The sequence below is a fragment of the Ambystoma mexicanum genome, chromosome 11, assembly GCF_040938575.1.
Source record: "Ambystoma mexicanum isolate Mex_15411 chromosome 11, UKY_AmexF1_1, whole genome shotgun sequence".
NCBI lineage: Eukaryota > Metazoa > Chordata > Amphibia > Caudata > Ambystomatidae > Ambystoma > Ambystoma mexicanum.
Window position 1 is genome coordinate 1,174,527,962 of NC_090934.1, and position 26,301 is coordinate 1,174,554,262.

The 26,301-nt window shown below is 45.0% G+C and overlaps 1 protein-coding gene across 4 annotated transcripts in view; it reads left to right on the forward strand.

The window, feature by feature from the left end:
* VPS13C (vacuolar protein sorting 13 homolog C) overlaps positions 1–26,301 on the forward strand; it is a 5,236,720-nt gene that overhangs the window by 1,839,535 nt on the left and 3,370,884 nt on the right. For all 4 annotated transcript variants that reach the window (XM_069624493.1, XM_069624490.1, XM_069624491.1 and 1 more), the window contains one exon: positions 25,866–26,014. In XM_069624493.1, the coding sequence (XP_069480594.1) occupies positions 25,866–26,014 (149 nt within the window). The remainder of the gene's footprint in view (positions 1–25,865; positions 26,015–26,301) is intronic.

The window sequence follows — 26,301 nt, forward strand, 5'->3', positions numbered from 1 at the left end:
AGGTTCTAGATTCCAATTGTGTCATCTTTTTCAGACAATTTATCAAATGTATTTTCTGGACAAGACATTGATTGTTCGATACTTTCCAATCCAGACATCACAGGGTACCATGATGGCGGGGGATATGGACCCATATTGACGAGACTGCCTTATTTCTGAACCACCTAGTTTAAAAATAAAAGTCTGACTCAATAAATGTGTCCTTGTTCTTTACAGTTGGCATTATTGCTTTTATTGTCCAAGCTTGAAGGTATGAAAGGTGACATAGGTGAGTGTCAAAAGGTTACTTCGACCTTGTAAGATTCCAGATATGTCAAACTTATCCTACTGACACTGCATGGATATGTGTTAGGAAAGAGTTCTATGTATAGCACGTTTCTCTTCATTTTTATGTACCCCCAAACTTTTTGCTTTTTATTTTTTAATATGACCTGAACTTTTTTGCAGTACACTGGATTTTGCTCATTTGTCATGGGGAAACTGACACCTCATACAGGCTGTCAGTACTGAGAAACTGTGTTTCACTTAGTGTTTCACTTAGTCTTTTGACTTTGTTGGAACTTGTTGTAAACATTTTATCATTGGGCAAATTGCCTCCTAGTACTGCACAATGGGGCCTCTGTTTTTCTGGCACTAGACATCCTCTAAGGAATTTTTGGCAATTGTACAATGTGCTTCAGGACAAACTGGTGGCAGCAATAGCTGTTTCTTTTATTTCTTTAACTTTTTTCTGAAGTTTAATGTGTGGCTCCTGACTGTGGCTAGTGTCCAACATGGCCATGTTACAGGGTATTTTGTCTGTTCATTTACCTTCTCCCTGCCCTTCCAGGACCAGTATTTCCTTATTTGGGCATGCATTTGCCTGCAAAAGCTGCTCTTTTGCAGGGCTCTGCAGCCCACGTTTGTAGGCACCCAGGAAGCGGGCTGCGACTGTCTGGTCCCAATCCACACTACTGATGCCAGGGTGTCTGGTGTGCATGAGGGCCTCTGTGGTCCCTGATTGGACCACTGCTGGTGTGCATGCATGGAGCAATACTTACTTATGTTGGGCTGGGTGCGAGCACTCACCTGACTCTGGGTAAGAGATGGCTTCCTGCATTCAATCGCTAGATCTGAAGGAGAGTCCAAATTTCCTGAGGACCCTAGCAGACGAATGGACGACTCTGAGGTGCACTTGAGGAGGCCTGGCATCCGAATACCTGTCGCAGTTTTGATCCCCAACTTTGGAGAATGCTAGCTTGTGCAACAAGGCGTACTTCTGCTGGATTTCAACAGGTGTCAGCACTGTGATCGTGTCTCAAAAAGTGCTGAAGATAATTGCAAATGGTAAGAGCTCGATATTGTAGAGCTACTGCTCACTCTGAGGCGGACCTTGTCTATCCGTCAGGTACCTGGGAGTCCCTTGTATAAAACCGATGATCATAACATATTGAAAAAGGTGTGGTCTCTCTCTTGTCCCAAAATGTCTCTAAAGTGAGATGTGGCATAGTGAGGTATTTACTCACATTGAAGTGCAGCACTTGCCAGAGCTGTTTGTCCAAGTTTGAGGATTTGGGAAGATGCAAGCTTCAATACTTCCCCCCCAGGCCCTGTGAATCAAAACCACTCCTTCATCTGTCAATTGAGCATGGTACCTGCACCCTGAGGCTTCTTGTCGAGCTTCGCTCTGCAACATATGCCACCCAAGAAAATATAACACGGAAATGTGCGGCCAAGATATTCTTGTAGGCAAAACCTACTAATTCTCTAAATAGTTGGAGTAATCATGTGATGTAAACACCACATTTCACATGACACAAGGTCAGAATAACCAGTGGCAGAATCGTGGACTAAATCCTCCCTGGCATTAGCCATCCCAGGTGAATTCAAGGGTCTGAGTGTCAGTCTATCCAAGGCAATAACTAACAGGAGGATAGCTCAGCGGCAACGTGCTTGCCTTGGAAGCAAGACGACACGGAGCTACACAGGTTCGATCCCTACACAGGTTCGAAACTTCTGGGTATTTAAGTGCGTTATAAATACGCAACTAAGACAAAAAAAAATTAAAATTCCTTGAACAGCACCTCGATGCCTGCGGGCTGTGTCAGTGCTTTAAAAATGCAAAAATAAACAAATGGAAAGTTGTAGAGGATGTTGGATAGCTGACCAATAAACCAGAATAGGAATTGGAAACACACTTGTATCACCCAGATTCTTGGTCAGGAAATCGTCTCACACCTGGAGACAGCCTTCCAGGTGCCAAGCTTGACGATTTGCAAAATTGCTTGAGCAGGGAGAACATTCGCAACAAGTCCCTCAAGGAAGGGCCTGAAGTTGATGTATGGTGATCTGCTCCCAAGACCTCTTTTCTCAAATTTTGGGCACACCATGTGGCATTATCATTAATACCAGAGGCATTTGCTCTCTCATCACCAGCCCCCAGGCTCAATAGAGCCTGGGGAATGCAGATGACCATAAACTTCATAATGACTACCTGGAGGAGTTATATGGTGGATCCCCAGGTCCTCCTCCCTCTGGTCCCAAATGTGGAATCCAATAATTGTGCACAAGGTGCAGACATGCCCTGATTAATATTGGTGGAAGACTGATTTACAGTGCCCTCTTTGTAGGTCCTTGTGAGTGGTTGTTTTCATAAAAGGAGAAAAGAGTACTACTAGTGGAATGCTGTGTGAATACCCCTATGCAAGGTGGCCTTGCGACCATGGTTCTGGCTGCTGGAGAACGACATCTCCGCTTCTGCAGCCCACCTGACAGAGGAAAACGGGTAGGCGAAAGTTCTGAGCAGGTAGAGTATGATGTCACGTAAGTGGGAAGTCTGCCTGGAAGTCCTAGAGGAGATCTTCACTCTGTCTGATACCCTGGCAGATCTGTTTGCCACGAGGGCCACCACGAAGTGCAAGCAATTTTGCATACGGGAATTCCCTGTGAGGTCTGCACTAGGGGAGGCCTTCCTGGTGGAATGGGTCTTTGGCCATCATTACACGTTCCCTCCAACACCTGTCATCTGCGAGGACTCGGGAGGTTGAGGAGGTTCCGTCCACCATGATCATGATCGCTCCAAACGGCGAACATGGTCCTGGAAATGGCCATCTGCTCACCTCACCCGCTTCCTCAGAGGCTTGACTTCCTATTCCGCTTGGAAGATCGCGTGCTCCACCCGAACCCAGAGGCTCTCACTCTACATGTGTGGCTCTTGAGAGGATGAGTATCATGACTGGGACCTTCCAGAAGAGGTACTTGAGGTGTTGCTGACTGCACGCTGACATTCCACTAGGTCTTTGAATGTGTGCAGGTGGAGAAACTGTGAGGCGTGGTGTAGGGAGCACAGGGTGAACCCACATCTCATGCCCCACCAACACAGTGATGGAGTTCCTTGTGTCCCTGGCCTCATTGGGCCTTAATATATGCACGGTTAAAGGTTACCTGGCGGCTTTCCATGTTCGAGGTCTCTGGATCAGGGATCCTTCCTTACTATTCCAGTAATTACCCAATTTCTGAAATGCCTTGTAAATGGGTTTCCACCAGCGCCATTTGTGGTTCTGCATTGGGACCTCAATTTGGTGCTGACTGTTTATGGCGGCTCCGTTTGGGCCGATACATTCTTCTGTTAGGTTACTCATCCTTAAGACGCTTTTTCTGGTGGCCATTACATCAGCAAGGCGTGCAAGCAAGCTTCATGCTCTTCTTGCAGGATGCACTTTCTGCTTTTTTTCAAGGAGAAGGCTGCACTTTAATTCCAACCTAAATTCCTGCTAAGGTGGCATCGAATTTTCACGTCTCTCAAAGCATTGACCTGCTGGTTTTCTATCCACTTCCTCACCCTTGCAGGGATGAGGAAAGGATGCACAGACTGGACCCAAATAGGGCAGTCAGTTACTATGTTGCAAGGACTTTAGACGGGATGATTACATTTGTATTGCTTTCTCACAATACTGGACCGGCCTGGCTGTGTCTAAGCAGACAGTTTACCATTTAATATTCCTCTTTACTGCAGAATACTACCAGAAAGCAGGAAACATTTTGCCATCTGGTATTAAAGCGCATTCTAGCAGGCATGTGGCGTCGTCCTCTGCATTGCATAGGGGTGGGCCATTGAGGGAGATCTGTCGGATGGCGACGTGGTCATTGTTTCTTAAGTTCACAAAATATTTCAGTCTGGATATGGTGCATGGCGCTGGCTCCCAGTTTGGAAGAGCGGTGTTGCAAAGCTTTCTCTTTCGATACTTTAATTCCTCCTCCACACTCATGGAAGACCATATTCTTAGTGGCTATTACTTCTGCTTACAGGGTTAGCGAATTGCATGCCCTGTCATGTAAAACCACAATTTGCAGCCTTCATTAAGGAGAACGTAGTACTGTGGGTTCGCCCTTCCTTCCCAAAGTGATATCGGAATTCCACTTGTTTGAAAAGATTGTTACCAGCATTCTATCCTCCACCTCACCCTTCAAAAAAAGATGAGAGGTTCCACAGACTGGACCCAAAAAGGGCTCTCAGTTTTTACATTGTAAGAACGAGCAATTTCAGGCAAGATGATAATTTTTTCATTGGTTACTGCCCACAAACTTGGGAGGGTAGTGACTAAACGGACATAACCGAGATATATAATACTATGCATTTCAAAATGCTGTTCTTTAGCGGGGAAGGAAGAGCCCACTGTGAGGGATCAGAAATGTGAGGTGGACAACTTGGTAAAGGTTTTTCACAGGATGCCATCATACGGGTTTGATAAACGTCTCACTATCCCTAACCTAACGAGGATTTTCCCTGCCTATTAAAATACACTAAAGGAAAACACACTAATAAAAGGAATCTGGACCCTCACACATCAAACTCATAAAAGGGAATATATGGCAATTCAAATATAACAGAAATAACCGTTATGTTCAACAGAAACCTAATAACCGTGTATCCTTGTAACCTGTGTCGTTTCCCCTTCGCCAGATTCAAATCAGGATTTTCAATCAAAATTTCAAATAAGCAAGTTCCGTTTTGTAGCCTTGTTCTGATCATAAAGTTCTTCTTGCTCCAAAAGTCTTTTACTTGGACTTTAACCAACAGTTCAACTAGACAAGTCTTTATCTCTCCACTTATAGCAAAGAGTTCAAACAACTTCTTCTTAAGACACAGAACACTTTCACAATGTTTCTGTATCAACAACAATGTTTTGTCAGGATGATTCCGCAACAATTCATGAAACAATTTAGTAGCCTTTGCACTTCTTCACACAACCTTCCACCATAGTGCAGTACTTCCATGATTTATTTCTGGTGCACTGACTTGCCAGGACTACCACTAAAAGGTCCCTATCCTGGTATACTTGCCTGCCAGAACAAAAGTTCCTAACACTACCACAAGTACTCTGTGATGAGATCTACTTCAAACCTTTAGAAAAGTATTTAACTTTCAACATCAAAATTCACAACTTATTTTGGGAAGACATGATACACATTGGTGCTGTTTGTTCCACTCTTGTGTTTGTCACAGGCAATGCAGGCTATGCTTCTCTCTTCCTTGATACTTTATACAAGGAGGGCCTCCCTCCTGCCACTTCTGTTTTTCCACTTTTACATAATTTTTTGACTGCTGACAAGGTTTCTTGATCACACTTGCCCCCCTTTGGCTTAGGTAATGCATGTTGGAGTCTTGCTCAGATATTTCCTTTCCTTACTCAGGCAACAATGTTCTCAATCTTCCTGCAACAATGTTTTTTTCTTATTTAGCCAACATGGATTATTTGTTCTGTGAAGTATTAACCCCTCTTTGCTTTGGCAATGGTGGTTATAATGAGCTTGTTTCAGTATTGCCAACCTCTTTATTTTGGCAATGATGTTGGCTTTTCTAGCAATGATTGTAATTTTTTCTTTTGTTGCCTCTTTGCAAAGTTCCTATTTTGCCAAGTAAGTTCTTTATATTGGTTTGCTATTCAAAATCTCTGTCAGTAGTCCGCAGTGACTTATGGAGCTTACCGAGATTACCCCACAACGATAAACACACCAGTTTATGCACACGCATCTGCGCAATCTGCTGCCACTGCTCGTTCTGCCTCTTCTGCCGCCTCCTGCACAACAAACTGCTACGATTCGAGAAAGGAGCTTCTCTCGCTCCCAATGCACACCAGTGCTTGTCAGCCACTAGGACACTGCACACAATCAGGAGAGCCTTTCTATCCAGGAGGAATGTCTGCTACAGTACCGCTTCCCACTGTGCAACCTCTGCAATTCAGATTATCAATTTTGGAGACCCTCTCAGGACCAACATCTGTTTCAAAGATTGCAGCTCCAGCGGCTCCTTTCTTCATCCACTGCAACTGCGACTGGTGCTCTCTCCAAGTCCTCCACCTTTTTCTAATGGCATGCACATGAGGGGGCCTTATATAATCAAAAGTCTCTTTCAGGTGTTGGTCATCAGAGCCACTGGACTGCACTTTTCAGTTTAATACCTCTGAGTGCCTCTTCCTCGACTTTAAGTCCCCAATTTTATGAATACCTTTTCCTTCATAAGTATGGACTTACTCTGGGTATTAAGTAGAGCTCTGTGGAAGGGTTTTAGAGGGATCAAGGGTTGGTCCAGATTTAAGGGAGAAATATATTCATCCGAAGTTAGGATGTTAAAGTTCTGACTTCCGTATACTTAATTCTGCTGTTCAACACAATAGTTTTCATAACCATTAATGTGGGTAGCTTTGTTAAATGAAGTCTTACTCTGACCCCAAACCATTCAATATTCTGGCACCAAAAAAATGTCCCTCTCTGAAGAAGACAAATACTGCCTCTCCCCTAACAGAATCCTCCTGTTTCCTTGGGGCCTTTCTCCTCTCAGGTGATCCACCCAGCTAATGCCACCTCTAGGGTCAGGATCAGGTAGCTGCTGCCTTCCACTGGCCACCTGGTAGGAGACTTTAGGCATGGATTCTTTGAGGATCACACCACTCTACCAGGGAAGTGGCAACCACATTGGCACTACAAAGAGGAATACCAGTGCAGGACATCTGTAAAGCTGCAACTTGATTGGCCCATCACACAATTTCGAAGCATTACTGCCTATACAACCTGTCAAATCAGGACACCGTTTTGGAAGGGCGGTCCTTCAGAACATCATGGCATAAATAGGTATGCAAGCTCGCTCTCCCACCACCATCACAAACTCTGCTATGGGGGTCTTATTGAAGATGAAGAATCTGTAGGAGGACACAATCCATAAGAACAAATTACTTACCTCTGGTAATGTTCTTTCTGATGGATGTTCCTGGCACTGATTCCTCATTGCCTTCTCTTCCTACCTCTCTGACTAAAAGCAATCACTAATTTATTCTCTTGTTCCTTTCTGGAAAACCTTGTATTGCTTTCCCCAAGGTGTTTGAGCACGGGGAAAAAGAAAAACAAGGAAACGAGGCAACGGGGTGGTGTGTGAGCTATTTATACCGTCATCGATGCCGCATCCAGACGTGGGTGTGGAGAGCATCGACCCATCTGATAAATTTTTTCAAGGTCTGGAAAAACAAGAATCGATATCTAAGATGAGAAATCCGTCTGAGGAACATCCATCAGAAAGAACATTACCAGATGTAAGTAATTTGTAAGTAATTTGTTCTTCTCCAGCAATGTTCTACATGTCGCATTTGATTTTATAATGACGTTAGCTCAGGAGTGAACTATGGTTTAATAGGCTGGCTTGACCCATCTTAGACTTCCTACAAGCAGCCAAGCTATCTATTGTAGAAGAAATGTATTTATAAGACGTGTCTAACAACAAGGAGGGATTGGTCTAAAAATCTTCCTGATCGGCCGGTTGACCTATAGTTGGTCCACAAATGATCAGAATGAACATTAGGCCGCTTTCGTGTTTCAAGAGGGCCAAAATACGGAGTGGTTATAGACTTAGAATTGACATTAATTGAACATTCAATTCCAGCATGATCAGTCCAAGGAACAAATGTCAGTGTCTTCACATGTTCTACCTTTGAATTAGCAAAAATGTAGCCCCATTTGTGACGGGCTCTATGTTTGGGCCTATCTACTATTTGTCCTAGTCCAAAATCTGCTACAAAATTACAAATGGCTTTGGTATTGGGAAGATCTAAAAGCTCAAACCAGTAATTTCCATCATCTTAACTCATTAAATTAGGACATTCTGGAAAGTTCTGTGGAAGGCCATACAAAAGTGAAAGGTCCACTGCAGTTGTTACTGCAGGGGTAACCACCTTATGTGTAGGGCCTCTGCGTTCCCCAAATTTCATGTGTTTTTTGTTGTAAGTATTGTGAGACAGGCATGGTATCAAGAGAGATGACACAGACAACAGAAGTGAAATTCTAAACAAAACCTTATTAATGATCAGCATGGGGTAACGCCTTGCTAGCCCTATGCTACAGTGGAATTTTCCCTGCCTAAAGAAGCCTAAGGAAAGTCTTTGTAAGTTCAAAATGAAAGTCTTTCTGTCAAAACCTATGCTTGTCCTCCCAACTATAACAAATCATGGTGTGGGAATCTTTCTCAACAAAATAGAAGTGTTCAAAAGTAAAGGCTGAACTGCTTTCAGCTTGAGTTCTTCTTGGGTTCCCTGTTTCAAGTTCACCACAGTTCCAATAAAGATTCAGTTCAAGATTGGTTGATCAAGTTCTGAAGTTACCTTCAAGTACAAATGTGCCACTATTTACACAAAACAAAGGGTTGGGTCTTCTCTTTCCCAAAGTTCTAATATAGCACAGTTTGCCTCAAAAAGACACACCTGGGTTTCCCTTCCCAAGAGAGCATTCTCCGGTAGCACAGTTCACACAAAATAGAGGTCCTGGGACTCCCTTCCCCAAGACAAAGTTCTTCGGTTGTTTGACTCTCAGGGTTCCCTTCCCCAAAACTTCAACATAACATTGACTTTGGGATTCATCTGCTCAATAGTTCAAAAGAAAACACTGGGTCTGATTGACCCTCACTCAAGTTTGCTTCACCAAGTATTTCAGTTCTTCACAGCTTGCTCATCGTTCAGGGTTTCCTGGTCCAGGTGCAGTTGTTAGACCACGCAGTCCACCCATCACAGGTCACACAACCAGTAGCCCTGTATAGTAGGAGGCTTTCTGGTCAAGGCGCAGTTGTCAGACTGCACAGTCACCCCCCATCATAGGTCACTCAATGTCAGGATTAGTCAGGCGAGTACAAAGGCAGCGAATATGGCAAGGGAAATGTGCACCCAGGAACTACGACTCAGGGATGCTAGAACCCAGGAGTGCAAATAGAGTGTGACATCAAAACCAATATATGAAAAGGGATGTGGGGTAAGCACCTGACCGCGAGGAAAGTCGGCAAGCACCTTACCCCCAATTGCTGTTACAGGTACTGACAGCGCTAAACCCACGTGGAGGGCCAGCAATGACAGGATCTGTGTACTAACACTCTTGATGGTATTACATAAGGGAACTTAGGAACTGTACTCACGAGGACGAAATACACCTCTTGAATGTCAGCTAGCCCACAAATCCTGTTGATGAATCTGGGACCCAGAAAGGCTATAACAGCAATGGGAGAAGTAGGGAGGTCCCGAGGACAAGGGCTGAGGCTGGGAATCAGCAGAGCGAGATCCGCTGCTATGTGGAGAGCCCGCAGGGCAAGGGCGGAGGCTGGAAGGCAGCAGAGCGAGATCCGCTGCAATGTGGAGAGCCCGGCAGGGCAAGGGCGGAGACTGGAAGGCAGTGGAGCGAGATCCGCTGCAGAAAACTAAATACCTAAGTTGGAATAGGGATTACAAATTAGTGGGAAAAACATAAGCATTCACACAGGAGCTAGCTACCACCGCACACCACACCTAATGATCAAATGGGAAATGGATGCAGAAGTGCAATGGAAAACATGGAATGGATCCTCTAGAAAGTAAGGATCAGGAGCAGGGAAAAACGAAATAACCTATGCAAACTTCTCCCTACCCCTCCAAGGAAAAGACAGGAAACTAAACTAAGAGGAAGGCTAAGGCAAATGGGTAACAGCAGCAAAGGACAGAGTCAAAGAAATATAGAACACAGACAAACTGGGCTGCATCTAAAAGGGGAAAGCACTGAGAATTGCTGCCTGCAAACAGGGGAAGACAAATAGGGAAATCAAGGGAGCAGAAATCAATTAGCGCATGAATCCGAAATTCAGGGCGGAGGAAACAAGAAAACAGGAACAAGGAAGTAGGTACAAAGGCAAAGAACCAGGAACCAGGGACTAGTCAAAAACAGGAACACTGCAAACGATGACCAGCGCTGGACTGAAGTGAGACTGAGGCTTTTAAAGCTGTTTAACGAGCACACGCCTCAGGTGTGCTGACTGCTGCACCTGCAGCCACAGGTGTTGCCTATCCTCCACCCAACCTTGTCCTGCAAGGGTGGAGGTGGAGCAGTGGGCCAGGCATTCTGGGAAGCACAGTCATTTGGTTAAAGAAGCATGCTGGCTGCCAAAAACCTGGAATGGATCCGGAAGGGAAGTAGTTTGGAAAATAGGGATTTAGCGCTCCCAATTCATTACAGCACTGTGGCATTAGGTTCGGAGGAAATGTCCAGCAAGGAATAAGCCCCAAAACATGCCCCCAAGTGGCGGGAACGGGAGCGAAGGGAGCGAGTCGTGACAGTATACCCCCTCCTACGGCCCTCTTCGGGTGCCCTCCACCCGTACGAGACTTCTTCTTTCCATGATGGGAGTGCTTTTTCTTTGGAGGTGGCACTGATGGAAATGGTGGCTTGTGGGCAAAGGCAGATGGGCTTCCATGATAGGAGTGTGTTGTCTTTGGAGGTGATACTGATGGAAACAGTGACTTCTGGTGAGGAAGAGACTCATGGTTCGAAGAAAGGCATGAAGAACTTTCAGGACCTGGAGCAGAGTTGGAAGGTCCAGGAAACTCAGTCACTGAGAGTGGACCCTTGTAAGTCTTTGAGGAGGGAGGCAGGCTGGTGCAACTTGCCTTAGACGATGGTAGAAGTTCTGTTAGCCTTTCCGCCGAGAGCGGACATGCGGGAGGTGAGGAAGTTGCTGGCTTCAGGAAATGTTCATGTTCAGCCATTAGAGAAGGTGGCGGCTGAGGTAGAGGTTCAGATCTTTTTCTGTCATCCATCTGGGAAAAGGCTTGTGGTTGAAAATGATTAAGGTTTGACTGCACATATTCTACGCCTTGGATGCCTGGAAGTCCCATGGGTTGTACGAGGCTGGTACTCCTGGTGACAGTCGTGTAGCCACTTTGTTGCACGTTGGATACAACAGCAGGGACGTTTGGCATACTGATAGGAGTGATAGACACAGTACTTGGTATTTCAGGCACACTCGCAGAAGGAGCAATAACAGACACATCTTGAACTGCAGCAGTCATTCCCTTCCTTTGGCTACTAGCACCCAACTGGTGCTTCTTGGCGGAATTCTGTTGCACAAGTTCTGTAGGTAATACGCCGGTCTGCACCACCCCCTGTGCACACCCAGGTGAGTGGTTCTGACTCACCACTTGGTCCAGCTTGATGACTCTGAAGCGGGAGCTGGCAAAAGTCTCAAACTCTGATGCTGCATTTTTAGGAGGCTCTGATGCTAAAGTGAAGCAGTTGGGAGAATCGTCTTGTGGAAAAGGCAAGCATTCTGGTGCTCCTCCTGAAGCAAAAGAAAGGCAATCTAAACGTTCATCGACAGTAAATGTTTGGGATTCAGGAGGACTGTCTGGAGCAGTAGAAAATATAGCAGGATCTGATGGTGTAGACAGGTATACCTCTGATGTTGGAAGCGAAGCTAAGCAGGATACCGGTGTATCATGAACTGAAGGCAAACAAGCAATAAACTCTGGAACTGAAGACATGCACATATGATGGACTACCGGAGGCTCTCTGGCTGAAGGATGATCTTCTGGATGAGTCACTGTAGCTGAAGACAGGCAGGCCAGAGGAAACTTTGAAGCTGAAGGCATGCGAGTTGGAGCCATCTCGGTAGCAGAATCCAAACATGTCAGGGTCTTTGGGACTAACCCCGTGCATGGTGGAGGCTCTTGATTAAATGGCAGACATGGCAGCGGTTCATTGATTGAAGACACGTGTACCAAAGATGACTGCAGGGCTGTGGATTGGATCATAGAAGAGTCAATGGTTGTAGGAGGACACACAGAAGTCTCAGAAGTTGATAGACACATTAGTGGCTCAGGAATGGAGGGCACCTTTAGGGCATTAGACTCCTTGGCTCCAGTAACCAAGGACTGAACTGTACCCTTGCAGTCCTTTTCTTTAGTGGGTGACACAGAGTCTCTTTCTTTGTGGAAGTCAAAATCAACCAGTGGAATCACCATAGTAAAGTCTCTGTTAATCAGGATTTCGTCTATTGTCCATTCCTCTGTTTTAGCTTCTGAAAGAGGCAGATTATCAATCAACAGTTCAGGAACCGCCTGACGGTTCTTTGGTTCAGTATACTGTGGGATGAGTCCATCAGAACATGAAATCTGTACTGTCTCTGACTGTTCGTATTGATCAGAAGTGGCAGCAGGAAGAGTGAACCCAGAGGTAACATTGTCTTCCACATCAGCTTTAACATCTACTTCAGTCTCAGCAGCTGTATCAAGAGCAGGGCCTAAGCCTAGGGTAGTGACTGAATTTGTGTATGCCACCATTGTGGATTGTGTTTGGAAATCAGAAGCTTGTATGTGTGCTAGCTCAGAATTATGACAAATATCATGGTTTACCAAAGTCTCTACACTCAGGGGCTGAACAGAGTTCACTTCCTCCACATCAACAGATAAAGTCTGAGGTGTAATCAGTAAAGAGTGTAAGGTTTTATTTTCCTCTCGTGCCGAAATGAGTTTTTGTCTTAACTCCTCAAGTTTAGCTCTTAGCATGCCCTGCATTAACTGTACATCACTATCAGTAGGCACAGGGGGAAGCATAGTGGCATCAGGGCTGGATCCTGCACTAGCAATCTGAATATGCATCGATTGTACATTGTCCTCTACTGCTTGCAGGTTCTGTGATTTATAGTTTATCTTTCCAACTTGGTCTGTGTTTCCCTTAAACAAACTATTGACTTTAGACCTCTTGGCATTAGGGACTACAGTCTGTACCTGTGCAACAGAGTATGCGTTAGACTGAGGGTAGAAAACAGAAGTTATGCAAGAAACCCCTCCATTCTTTATGTTGGTATCATGAAACTGTTCTATCTGAGGTGAAGCACAACTGGAATCATGGGGTTCAACAACAGAGGTACTCTCGTATAATAAGTCTAACAGTGTGTTGTTTTCTGCGGCTAAGGCTTGTGCTGACATAGAATCGGGATCAAAACCAAAGATAGAACTAGGATCAGGCCATGTAGGATGTGCCATCCTATGGGAAAAACACTTTGCACGTAAATGCCCATTCGTGACAAGGAGTTCATAGGGGTCAGGACTAGTGATTGGTTTGTCACAGGTAAATGTAGGGGAAGCTTTCTGTACAAGCTTGTTAGAGGCCTTGCTGCCTTTCTTTCTTAAACTTGCCATATTCAATGGGAATTTTGGGCTGGTCATACTGTCAGGATTAGTCAGGCGAGTACAAAGGCAGCGAATATGGCAAGGGAAATGTGCACCCAGGAACTACGACTCAGGGATGCTAGAACCCAGGAGTGCAAATAGAGTGTGACATCAAAACCAATATATGAAAAGGGATGTGGGGTAAGCACCTGACCGCGAGGAAAGTCGGCAAGCACCTTACCCCCAATTGCTGTTACAGGTACTGACAGCGCTAAACCCACGTGGAGGGCCAGCAATGACAGGATCTGTGTACTAACACTCTTGATGGTATTACATAAGGGAACTTAGGAACTGTACTCACGAGGACGAAATACACCTCTTGAATGTCAGCTAGCCCACGAATCCTGTTGATGAATCTGGGACCCAGAAAGGCTATAACAGCAATGGGAGAAGTAGGGAGGTCCCGAGGACAAGGGCTGAGGCTGGGAATCAGCAGAGCGAGATCCGCTGCTATGTGGAGAGCCCGCAGGGCAAGGGCGGAGGCTGGAAGGCAGCAGAGCGAGATCCGCTGCAATGTGGAGAGCCCGGCAGGGCAAGGGCGGAGACTGGAAGGCAGTGGAGCGAGATCCGCTGCAGAAAACTAAATACCTAAGTTGGAATAGGGATTACAAATTAGTGGGAAAAACATAAGCATTCACACAGGAGCTAGCTACCACCGCACACCACACCTAATGATCAAATGGGAAATGGATGCAGAAGTGCAATGGAAAACATGGAATGGATCCTCTAGAAAGTAAGGATCAGGAGCAGGGAAAAACGAAATAACCTATGCAAACTTCTCCCTACCCCTCCAAGGAAAAGACAGGAAACTAAACTAAGAGGAAGGCTAAGGCAAATGGGTAACAGCAGCAAAGGACAGAGTCAAAGAAATATAGAACACAGACAAACTGGGCTGCATCTAAAAGGGGAAAGCACTGAGAATTGCTGCCTGCAAACAGGGGAAGACAAATAGGGAAATCAAGGGAGCAGAAATCAATTAGCGCATGAATCCGAAATTCAGGGCGGAGGAAACAAGAAAACAGGAACAAGGAAGTAGGTACAAAGGCAAAGAACCAGGAACCAGGGACTAGTCAAAAACAGGAACACTGCAAACGATGACCAGCGCTGGACTGAAGTGAGACTGAGGCTTTTAAAGCTGTTTAACGAGCACACGCCTCAGGTGTGCTGACTGCTGCACCTGCAGCCACAGGTGTTGCCTATCCTCCACCCAACCTTGTCCTGCAAGGGTGGAGGTGGAGCAGTGGGCCAGGCATTCTGGGAAGCACAGTCATTTGGTTAAAGAAGCATGCTGGCTGCCAAAAACCTGGAATGGATCCGGAAGGGAAGTAGTTTGGAAAATAGGGATTTAGCGCTCCCAATTCATTACAGCACTGTGGCATTAGGTTCGGAGGAAATGTCCAGCAAGGAATAAGCCCCAAAACATGCCCCCAAGTGGCGGGAACGGGAGCGAAGGGAGCGAGTCGTGACACTCAACCATAAGTCTCCCCAAAGCTGTTAGGTCCCTTGTAGACTCTTATGTCTTAGGCTTTTGTATTCTTTGTAACCCTCTCTGATGCCAGTTCTTGGATTGTAATATATTGGTGACTTTCTCACATTTGAAACTGTAATAGGCAGTCATTTTGATTTTAGCACACAAAATGCTCACCAAAACTCTTCAGTCATTCATATGCCGTTGATTCTGTCCATACGCTCTTAGTTGATTGTGCTTGTTGACATATCTATTAATTCACTCTTTAGCATATCGTAGTTTACTCATTTGACAGCTTTCTTTCAGTTCAGCATTCATTATAGGTAGCATTTACTGTGCTCATTTGAATGGCAACTTTCTTTCAGTTTAGTAGTCAATATGGCTAGGATTTACTTAAATGCAGGCAGTGTTATTTATTTAAAGTTCCTTTGTAGCGCACCAGTCTCCTCAGTGTCTCGTGACACTTAACGGCTTTCGTGGCTCCTCCCAGTGGCTCACCGTGAACAGGAAAAACCTTCAGTTCATTCACCGGGCACGTCTCCAGACACGGCCGTGCACCTCTGCTCTGCTTCACACGCAGTCCGCGTCCCTGGTGTCTTCCGCAGCTACACCTGACTTGGGCGCAGATGGCTTTTCTTTCTCCGCTATCTGGCAACGCCTGCTGCCCACCTTCACAGTAGAGGGTTCCCAGTCCTACAAAGCTCCTCTGGCAGGTCTCTGGGAATCGCTGCCAGTGTGTCTGCTCCTTGGCTCAGTCCCAGCATGGCAGATTCCCTTCCCTCTCTCTCCTTTCTCTGCTTTTGGGCTCCAGCTTTTATACTCATTATCATTATGAACATGCTGCAGGCGAAAAGGGTTAGACTCAATTGCTTGATCTTGTGTGAGCCTGTTAGTGTGACATAGCGGACCTTCATTACTAAGTGCATGCAGGTTCCTCTTGTTCGTCCCAGTACCAGAGTGGTGTTTACAATAGGAAGTGTCCATTACTCTTAGTTGCCTCTTCCTCATCTCAGTACTTGATGGAAGATTACAGGGAAAAACTGGAAAGGACTGACAATATCCCATGAAGAATGAGGGAAGTTCGGGTAGGTCAGTGTTGATGAAGGGGGAATATCATGCCTCGCCTTCAGGCACCCTCTCTCCAATACCCAAGGACCTTCCACCCAGGTGATCCTCCCTCCCTTATCCACTTCCGGGGTCTGGATCTAAAAGCCTTGGCCCTTCCCTAGCCACCTAAACAGAAGATCCCTGGGGATTATATGTGAGAGGACATTCAGGTTTTTCACAGCATGGATTACTCCTATATATTATTTCCACATCAGCACAGATGTCCGTCACATACCCCTCCGTGGTTTGTCTTTACAGCCTGGGGGTGGAAAATAATACACAGAGGTGTGGTTCATGCCAGTCCAATCATGGGAAGGTCCTCTGGAGAGTGTTGCTAAATTGTACGCCTTCCTGCATGAGGGCAGGAAGCACACTACCTCCATTTCTCAGTTTTGGTGCCTTCTTTCAAAATGGCTTTGTGCCAAGGAGAGAGGATTTTTTAGAACACTGCTCAAGGGAATGCAAGAATGTAGAACATTCCAGCTTACATAAAGTTTGACCGTAAAGTAAAGAACCGCCGTAAGAAATCTCCTTCCCCCAGCAAAGTGTCTGGATTCCATGCTTCCGTCTCCTAACAAAAAAAGTCAATCCTTTTTCATTGATGATGATGAAGGTCCTCTGAGAAGCACCACCATTGAAGGTACTCTTACCTGTGTGCTGAAGAAGTGGAAGAAATTCTGGGAACAGATGCTAGAACCCTTTGCCAAAGCCCTGGTGCCAGCAACTTTGCTCTCGGCACCAGTGCTAAGCAAGGGCATTGCATGCTCCGACAAGACAGCAAAGTCACCTCTTGGGACTGCAACTGCTCTCATGCTGACTTTGTTCTGGCACTGAAACCCAAGATTGCCCCTTCCAATGCCAGATGGCTCAACCTTCAGGCGTCATAGCCCCAGTGCAGTATTTGGCTTCAATGCCACCTTGCTGGAGTTTGCTGTAGGACCAAAAATCCAGTTATTGTAAAACATGGGACAGATCTTTGATGAATATGATGCCACCTCTTATGGGTTGGAACCCTTGGATTCAGGTGGAGATGGAAGATTTCATAACCAGGAGGCTGTCCATACCTATTTAACTAGGGACCTACAGGATGCCAGTAGTCTGGACACTGAGCTGGACTACACAAATGCTTTTTCATGTTCTAAGCTGCATGTTTTCTTCCAGTGGACTATTGATAAGATTGATGATACCCTTAGCCTGTTGGCTCTAGGCAAGTCAGTGGTTTAGTTTGAACTCTGACATTATTCACCAGGGCCCTCTGGCAGAAATACTTCTGCCCTTTAACCCTTTAGTAGCTGCCATGGTATTAGCCCTGTGATTGGAACCGTCCACACCATCTGTAGACTGTGACCTTGCCAAGAAGCCAGATTTGCTGTCTACTCACCTACTCCTGGTGGGTCAGGCCTTTATAATGGACTCAAGATCAGCCACTTTCTCTTTGTTGCCCCAGATGGAGAAAGCAAGGAGGTTGACACTTTTGGGCGAAAGGTTTTTGTGCCCAGCAGACTAGCTTTGAGCGTGGTAAATGCCACCTGTGCACTTTCTAAATACAGCCACTGCTTGTGGAATATAATATCAGAGGCCGTGAAAAGCAACTTCTCCCCAAAAGGTGGTTTAATTTCCCTTGTAAACGAAGGGGTTGGGTGGCATGCCAGATCCTCCAGTCAGGCCTGACCACAGCAGACTTGAAGCTAGATCCATGGGTTATGGGCTCTGTCATCCACAGTCATTAATGCATCCAAACATCTGGTTTTGCCCCTGACATCCAAAGTAAACTCTTGTATAACCTCAACAATGTGACAACCTCTTGGTACAGAAGGTGGATGAGTCTCTGAAGATGTTCAAGAACTCCAAAGCCACTGTCAAATCCCTAGGGTAGGTCTTGGAACACAATCCCGTCTTAGCGCTTTCCTGGGGTCATCCCTTTCAAGGCTTTTCCCCCTTTACCCACCATGGCAGAGGTCCGGTGTCCTCCGGCAAGCAAGGCCAACAATGTTTCCCCAACCAAAGTAGGTGCAGAGGAGCAGAGAGAAGCGGTATTGCCTCAGCCCTCAGCTGCTCTTGTACTCCCAGGTCCAAAATCCCTCTGAATTGAACTTCACCCACCCCTTCTACAGTGGTGGAGGGGGAGGCAGGCCTTGCACATCAGTGAGTGGTAGCTCACCATTTCTGATCCCTCAACCTTAGTGGTAGTCTCACAGGGATACTGCACCATGTTCATTCAAGGCCCTCCAGACATTCTTCTTCCTCCCTCTCCCCGCTGGTGGTTATCACTTCTGTGGGGTGGGTGATTGGCCACCAGGCTCTTTCTTTGGAGACCCTGTGCCTAATTTTTTCCAAGCAAAAAGGTCCGACGGGCAACTTTTTTTTTGTACCCCCCCTGTACACCACATACATATGCAGTGTGAGACTCCCTGCATCCGCCATTCTACTATTATATCCCATACCCCCTCACATATATATGTGGTGTAAGGGGGGTTTGAAAAAAAAGGACGGAATTTCGGGAGTCTGCGTTCTGGAGGCAACATTTTGGTGTCTTTCCAAAGGTTGTGATAGTTTTAATCTTTACCATAAGGCCCATATTCTGGTCTTCTACCTCATCTATCTAAAGTAAAGCTGAAGTTTCATATTCTGGACCCCAAAGGCTTCTTAAATGAGAACCTTCAGGAGAATGACCAGCTCTTTTTTTTTTGGCTTTGCAGGTGCATTGCTTACTTACTTGATCTGGCTATCAAAGAAGCACCTGAAGGTGCTAAGCCTACAAGAGGCCTGGCGGCTACCAGATGATTGTCTAAGTTGTTGACATCTGGTAGGTTGTTATTTTTATTCATTTATTGTTATGGCTTGTTGGGTAAACCCATCACTAGTTACAACAAGGACATATTCCAAAGCATCACATTTAACCTTAAAGAGACAGAGACAATGACAATACACAATACCACGAAGTTGGTTCAAACAGTTTAAAAACCTGACAGGTGCTAAAATCAGCGACCATTGAGAACCTGCTAAGATTCTATTCCAAACATCATATAAGGTGACTAAATGTGTATCATGATAACATTTAGAAAAATGCAAATGTCTCAGAGAGGCTAAGTTTATGCATTCCACAACCAAATGTTTCAACGACTCGATTAAATTACGGCCCTTACAAAGTTTACACAGACCCATGATCCTTGCGATTTTCTGGCATACCCCCAAGATTTTATTTGTGGGGAACAAATTGAACTTTAAACCTAAGAACCATCCATGATATCTACTTTACATCAGGAAATTTCACAAGATATAGAGGCACTGTGTTCAAAGATTTCTCAGTTTCTGCTGCATGTGACAATCATTTGTATTTCTTTGTACCTTTCTGATTAGTGAATACAGTCCATGATCCGAAGTTTTTCCTTTACTTTAAAAGAGTAAAGAATGAGATATTCAGTTGTCATATTGATGTATTCCAACAAGGAATTACCATTGTGGGTCCAATGTGTTAATTCTCTGTTCGTAGAACTAGTAATTGCAGAGTTCAGTGCACACAATTACGAAGCCCCTGTAGGCTAAAGTATTTTCCTATATAGAAACGGTACTTCCAGGTTATTATAGCCATAAGGGATAACATGCCTAACTCATATCTTATAATAGTAGGAGCACATTTTGATAGGTTAAGCTCATGCCTCCAGAATTGTCCCTCAATTTTGGACCCAAAAATCCTGTTATTGGTCATATCACCTCTGCTCGGTAAGTTAAAATGAGTCTTTCTGTAGCGTGTGGTTTTTGGAACTTCTGACAAATTTTTGAAATGTTAGTTTTAATTTTGCAGATACAAGTTTGGCTCTTGTAATGTAATTGTTTATACACAAGTGAAGTGCTTCAAAGCGCTTCAAGGTGGGAAGGGAAAAAGGGTATACAGTTGTCATTCATAGGCCTTTCAGATTCTGAATGATTTAACAAAAATCAAAACAAGGGAGGGGGACAAGTGTGCCTAGTCCATCAGTGGCCTGGGTTAAGTGCAGGGTGGTTGTCCGTCTCATGGAATGTATTCTGAGTGCAGTAATGCCAAACAGTGCAGAGGCCCGGAGGCAAGTGCAGGACTGGCGGGGGAGCCTGCGAACTGTGAGGCTCTGGCGGCGCACCAGGCAACCAGTCAGCAAACTGAGAAAGTTGAGGAAGAGAAGGAAGGAGGGAAGCAGGGAGAAGAGAAAGGAGCTTGGCAAGGGAGAGGGAGTGAGAAAGAGGAAAAGAGGAAGGTCTTGAGGGGTTTCTGAAACTTAAGGAGGTCTGGCTCAAAACAGAGAGAGGCAGGGAGGATGTTCCAGAGGAAGGCACCTGCAGAGGATAATTATCTACCCCCAAATCTCTGTCTGTAAAAAAACGTCTCACTGCAGAGAGTTAGAGGAGGCTGAGCAGAGGGCTCTAGAAGGAGAGTATTTGGAAGAGAGCGTTGTAGATAGTATGAGCCCTTTCCCCAGAAAGACTTGTGGACTATGCAGAGGGATTTGACCTTGATCCTTGAAGCCACAGAGAGCCGGTGGAGGGATTTCAGCACCGTAGAGATGCAGTCCCTGGGCTTGAGGCCAAGGATAAGTCTTGTAGTTCTGTTCTGGATAAGTTGAAGAGGTCAGAGAGTAGAAGTAGGAAGATTGAGAAAGAGACTGTTCTAGTGGCCAGTCTGGAGAGAACCAGCGCTCTGGAGACGGTGAACCTCTGTGGGAAGGTGATAAAGGATAGAATACCTCTGAGGAGGTGCAGCTGATAGTGGGACTTTTGGAGATGTCCGAGATGTCCGAGATGTGAGAAGAGAGAAGGAGAGAGTAGATTTGAAGATGACCCCCAGATGTTTTGCCTCACTGGTTGGTGAGGGCACAGGACTGAGGGAGGCTGGCCAGAGTGAAAGTGGGAAAGCAGGCGCAGGGGTCCCAATGAGGATGATCTCTGTTAAGGCAGAGATCATTAGCAGCACACTGGGACTGAATTGAAGACATAATCTGGAAGGAGCGAGGAGGAGGAAGAGGCCAAGGGTACCTTGAAAGAGAGCTGTGTGTCATCCGCATAACACTGAAAGATGGAGGTGAAGGCAGAGATCTTGTGGGCCAAAGGGGCCATGTAGACATTGAAAAAACAGGGGGATAGATTAGATCTCTGGGGGACGCCACAAGTACAGGGAGTGATAGCGGGGAGAAAGGACCCAAGTTCCACCTTGGAAGGACGGTCCGAGAGAAAGGACGCTAACCACGCCAGGGCCTGATCTATGATGCCCAGGGTATCACAGAGACTGGCGATCAGGATGTTGTGGTTTACCATATCAAAAGCAGAGGAGAGGTCAAGAAGAATGAGGACAGAGGGAGAGATAAAGTCAAGGTTTGAGAGCAGGTCTTCACAGGTGTTCAGAAAAGCATTTTCCAAGCCTCTGGATGTTCTAAAGCCATACTGAGGCTCATGGAGACAACCAATAGATTCAGTGTGGAGGGTAAGCTGAGAGATAGCCAACTTCCCCAGTAGTTTTCCCAGGAAAGGAGTGATAGAGATTGGGCAATAGTTTGCCGGAATAGAAGGGTGGGCAGAGGGTTTTTTCACTACAAGGGTGCACAAGAGAATACTTGAGAGAACTGGGTAAAACTCCAGTGGCGAAGGAGAGGTTGCAGAGGTCTGCCAAGGCTGGAGCTAGAGAGTCAATGTTGTCCTTGGTGGTTTTGGAGGGGGAAGGGTCCACCTGTTTGGAAGTCAAGTAAGGATCTTCAATGAAGCCCCAAGCTAGCGTCACAGTTCCTTCTTTTTTCCCTCTCAATGTTAACATCAAATATGTGTTTACCTGTGGGCACTTCCAGTAATTTGATTTTAAACACTGGTTCGAAAGCAGCAAACGGGTGAGAATACTTTGTAAAAATCTTCGGAGGACCAATTAGCAACTTCCAGATCTAAATATGAGTTAAAAACAGTAGCAAAATGAGGATTACATCCGAGTCGATTTGCTCCTGCATTTGTTTCTACCAAGGAGACCTAGTTCATGATGGTACTTGAAGCAACCACTAATTCCACATTCCATTCAGTTATTAATGGTAAATGATAGTTCTTGTAGACCTGGAGGAACATCTAGTATATGTTTGATGTTTTGGGGCCCCAACAGCATGTGAAGTGGAAAGGTATGCCGCTTGTACATTATCATTACATTTGCATAGTCCCCGAATGTTCATAGTTGAAAGCCAAGCGGATCCTTTTATAATTAATTATAATTTAATTATAATTGGTTATTTATAACACACTAAATACACCGAGGTTTCTAAGCACAGACCGGGGATCGAACCTGTTTGTCCGCGTCGTCTTGCTTCCAAGCGTGCGCATTGCCCCTGAGCTATCTTCCCGAGACACTTTTTGTAAGGAGTTTCTCAAGCATGACATTAATGGCAGGAGAGAATACCCTTCCTGGTCGTTGCAAAAGCAGTTCAGGTCACCCGCAATGAGGATACTGTTTGAGTCACATGTCGATAACCATCTATACAATAATTTGGACATATGATTGAAACACGACTCTTCAGATATTTTGAACGGGTTCCAGTGGACATTAATCAGAAGTGAGTGACTCCTCTTGTACATCGCAGTGTCACATATGATTTCTGCAGCTTGTACAGAAGGGATATAATTCGACCAGTTGTTCAGTGAAATAACCATACCATTCCTCACACCAATTAATAACCCTTCATAAGGGTTTAACAGGTTAGTAAATCTGTCTAGAGGGGGATTTTTTCAGCTGTTTCCTGCAACAGGAAGCAATTATACTTATCCAGACTTAATGAAACTTTCTTGAATAAATGAACATACTCTAGAGTATTCCAACCCAAGGTACTGATCATTTTAGTCCTAAATAAGTTGCAAGGCAATGGGTTTTTTCAAGGGCCAGCCAGAGCCCATCGTTTGTACCGTGACACTTGCTGCGGCTAAGGGGGTTTGAAAAAAAACTGTCTCATCTGTTTAGCAGAGTCCTAATGGATCTCTAGAGACACATTGTGTGTTTTAACAGATGTAAAATTCCTACCAAGGATACCCTTATCAACTGAATTTATAGTACCCTGATGATATATTTCCCATAGGTCATAGCGTATGCTTAAGGGAAATGGGACTGCTAGTATTAGTGCCTCAATGACTTTCCTTGACCCTTGACTCTTATGACTATTCAACCCTTCCTAACCTTTCATGCGACTAAACTCGTCCAGGGGACTCCCACCGAAGATAAAAATCACACAAAGTAATTTCCCACCCTGGATGTCGGGAAGGAACAAGAAAGGACAAGAAACACTAAAATAGCAAAAAAAGAAGACTGGGGCCATTTTGGTAAAATGAGCATGCATAGGTGCCTTTACTGCAGCTGTGCACACAGCCCGCGGTAAAGGTGCACCAAATTAACACAAGGTATCACTGCCACCAGCCATTGAAGGTAAGCTTGTCCCTGTAACAGAGTTGTTAGAGTTTTAGTTGAAAAGGGATACATTGTATCTCCCCAGTACTCCACAAAAGGTGGGGTGTGCTGGCTTCACATAACAACATGTAAAAGGGAGCCAAAGATCTTTTCTACCCTTGGGATCTCTAGTTCTCTCACGTTTAGCAAAAGAAAGTTAAAAGGGGAGCCCCTAGGGCAACCCAGCAACAACAGGCACTTATTGCCAATAAGTTGTTAAAGAGTATAACTTTAAAAGGATACTATGGAGAGTCAGAAAAATTACACCCATAAAAAGAGTTAAAGATTCTTTGAGTGTGGAAAAAGATTCCCACTCACTGAGGTATTAAGGAAAAATATCCCATTAGTAAAGCAAAAGGTTGTGGGGTTGACCCAGGTCAAGAAGATTTACCAGTTCTGTGAAAATCATACCTAACAGTCACTTTGATAGTAGATGAGGGGGTGTTGATGGGGGGTGATTCTGTTACCTTTGATAACCTTTGTAAATTTGCTCCCTTTGATGACCACTAGTTCCCCTGATAATCCCTCATCGGCTGAGAGTGTGGAATAGTGTTTGATGAGACACTTTCTTTTTTTCAAAAGGAATTAAGTAATTCTTGACTCTGCTCTTGCTGTTTCCTTTCCCTTATGGACAAGCCCACTTGCAGATGGAGCAGGAGCAATCTGAGCATGGACCTGGATGGTGGATGGCAGGCATGCTGTCAGGGTCATGTCTGGTTCTGTAGGATGAGTCTCTGCAGGAGAAACTGTAGTTTTGAGAGCGCCGGGTGCACCTGGCACGCTTGGAGTGCCAGATTAATTCCCACTCACTTCGCAATTCATAACATTTTACAGGCCAAGCATCTGGGATGTTATATACAACTAGTGTGCAGCCAAGTGAACAAAAGAAAAGATTTTCTCTGGTATTTTACTGGGTACCTCAAGGCAGAAAATGGGCACAATGTCTGTCTTTGTAACAGTCAGTAGTGCACAATTTCACTAGTAAGGAGGGTCTCTCCTTAAGGCAGTGAGGGTCAAACTTTCCACTCCCAGATTTTTCATGACTTTACACTGACTGCAGCTGACTGCACTTTTTCTGCACTCCGCGCTTACAGATGGGTTTTGTGCTTACACTCCTCCTCCTCTACCCCCGGCGCCATGCTTTGGTAACAACACTATGAATAGGCTGAAAAGGTGATTATGTATTTCCCATTGAATACTTTTGACAAGTATTATTGCCTGGATTGTTCATCTCGTCAGGAAGCCTGTTTCCTGGTGTAGTTGTTATTCCCCCCCTCTCTTCCTTACTCCAGGTTCTGCGCTGCTTTGGAAGGTTAGGAATCTGTGGGGTGAAAGAATCTGTAGAAGAACAAATTACTTGCCTGAGAGCAAACTTCTTTCTTGTGCATTAGTTCTTTCTCCCAAAAACCTTTTAATGCTCCTCCCACCTGCCCGTCAAACGAAAATAATCTTAACCTGTTGCCATTCTACAGTTTCTCAGCCTCTGGGTGTGGTTAAATATTGGTGCATTGGAGTTCCTGGGGTGCGGCCAGCTCCATATATAAGACCATGATGTCACATTCTGAGGATCTGCAGAGCTGTAGTGTCACCTTACAAAGCCAGACTTGCACCTTGAGGATTTTTGTAAGATGACAACTCTGTGGGCAGAAGGCCTAATCCATCGGAAAGGAAATTACCAAAAAGGTAAGCTTTTTGTTCTTCTTCCTTTGTAGTGATGGTCTTCACTTTTGGAGGGTCTGCCAATAGATTGGTTTCCTTGCCTTTGCCAAACATTACTATCATGACTTTATGCCAGGACAAGATACTAGTTCTAATCAGGCTTTGCTGGATGGCATAGTTCCTCAAGAATTCTGTGCCTCTTTTCTTTTTGACTTCTTTAGGAGTGTCTTAAAAGATAAGGAATGGTGACAGTCTTTATGATGGATGCATGCTTCACCCGACAGAGTTCTCATCAACTTTCACCTAAACGGATTACAGCTCCTCTCCTATGAAACATTAGTTCATGTAACCAAGCTTATTTTCTACCAATTCTACTGTCACATGGCCACTCAGAAATGGCATGGAAAGATGGCAATGCTGGCATATTTATGTACCTGGGATGTTGCTTCTAGTTCCAAAAGCACCATAACGGCTGTGGCAGTCTCAGTAGGTCTTCTCCAATTCTCCCAATGGCTATTAGGTTTGAAAGACCTGCTCTGAGCTTGTACTTATTTCAACAAATGGAAAATTCATGGGTGGAAGAATGAATTCATCAGAAAGATTGTCTTTGGAGGTAAGTAATGCGTTCTGTGTTCAGTAGTGCATTTGCTATAACTCGGCACATGTTGTCCTACTGTGCAATTCACATATTCTCCCTTTTAATTTTCAGACTCGGATGATGAATATTTTGACACTAATGAAGGAGCTATACAAACTATGAAAGGACAGATCCAAAGAGAAACCACTGACTCAAAACAAGAAACCGAATCCCTAACGGAAGAGCTTACACACCTTCACCTCAAATTTGAAGTTAAAGAGGTATTTTTATTTCTTGTTTAGAGTGAGTAAATCAGCGAATTTGCAAAGAGAACAATCCAAAGTAAGCATCCTCTGAATGTTTATCTTAATGTGGGAGCAATGCGTACTTTTCCAGCATTTACTCTTTCATAGATTTACATGCTGGAATTGATCCCCATGGTTAGGTTATGTAGCCCTGGTACATAAAATGACATAGAAATGAATTACAAATATAACAGTCGAATCAATTAAAGCCTATCCACCCCCATTTTGGTTCTTTCTTGTCTAACCAATGAGGTGGCCAGACT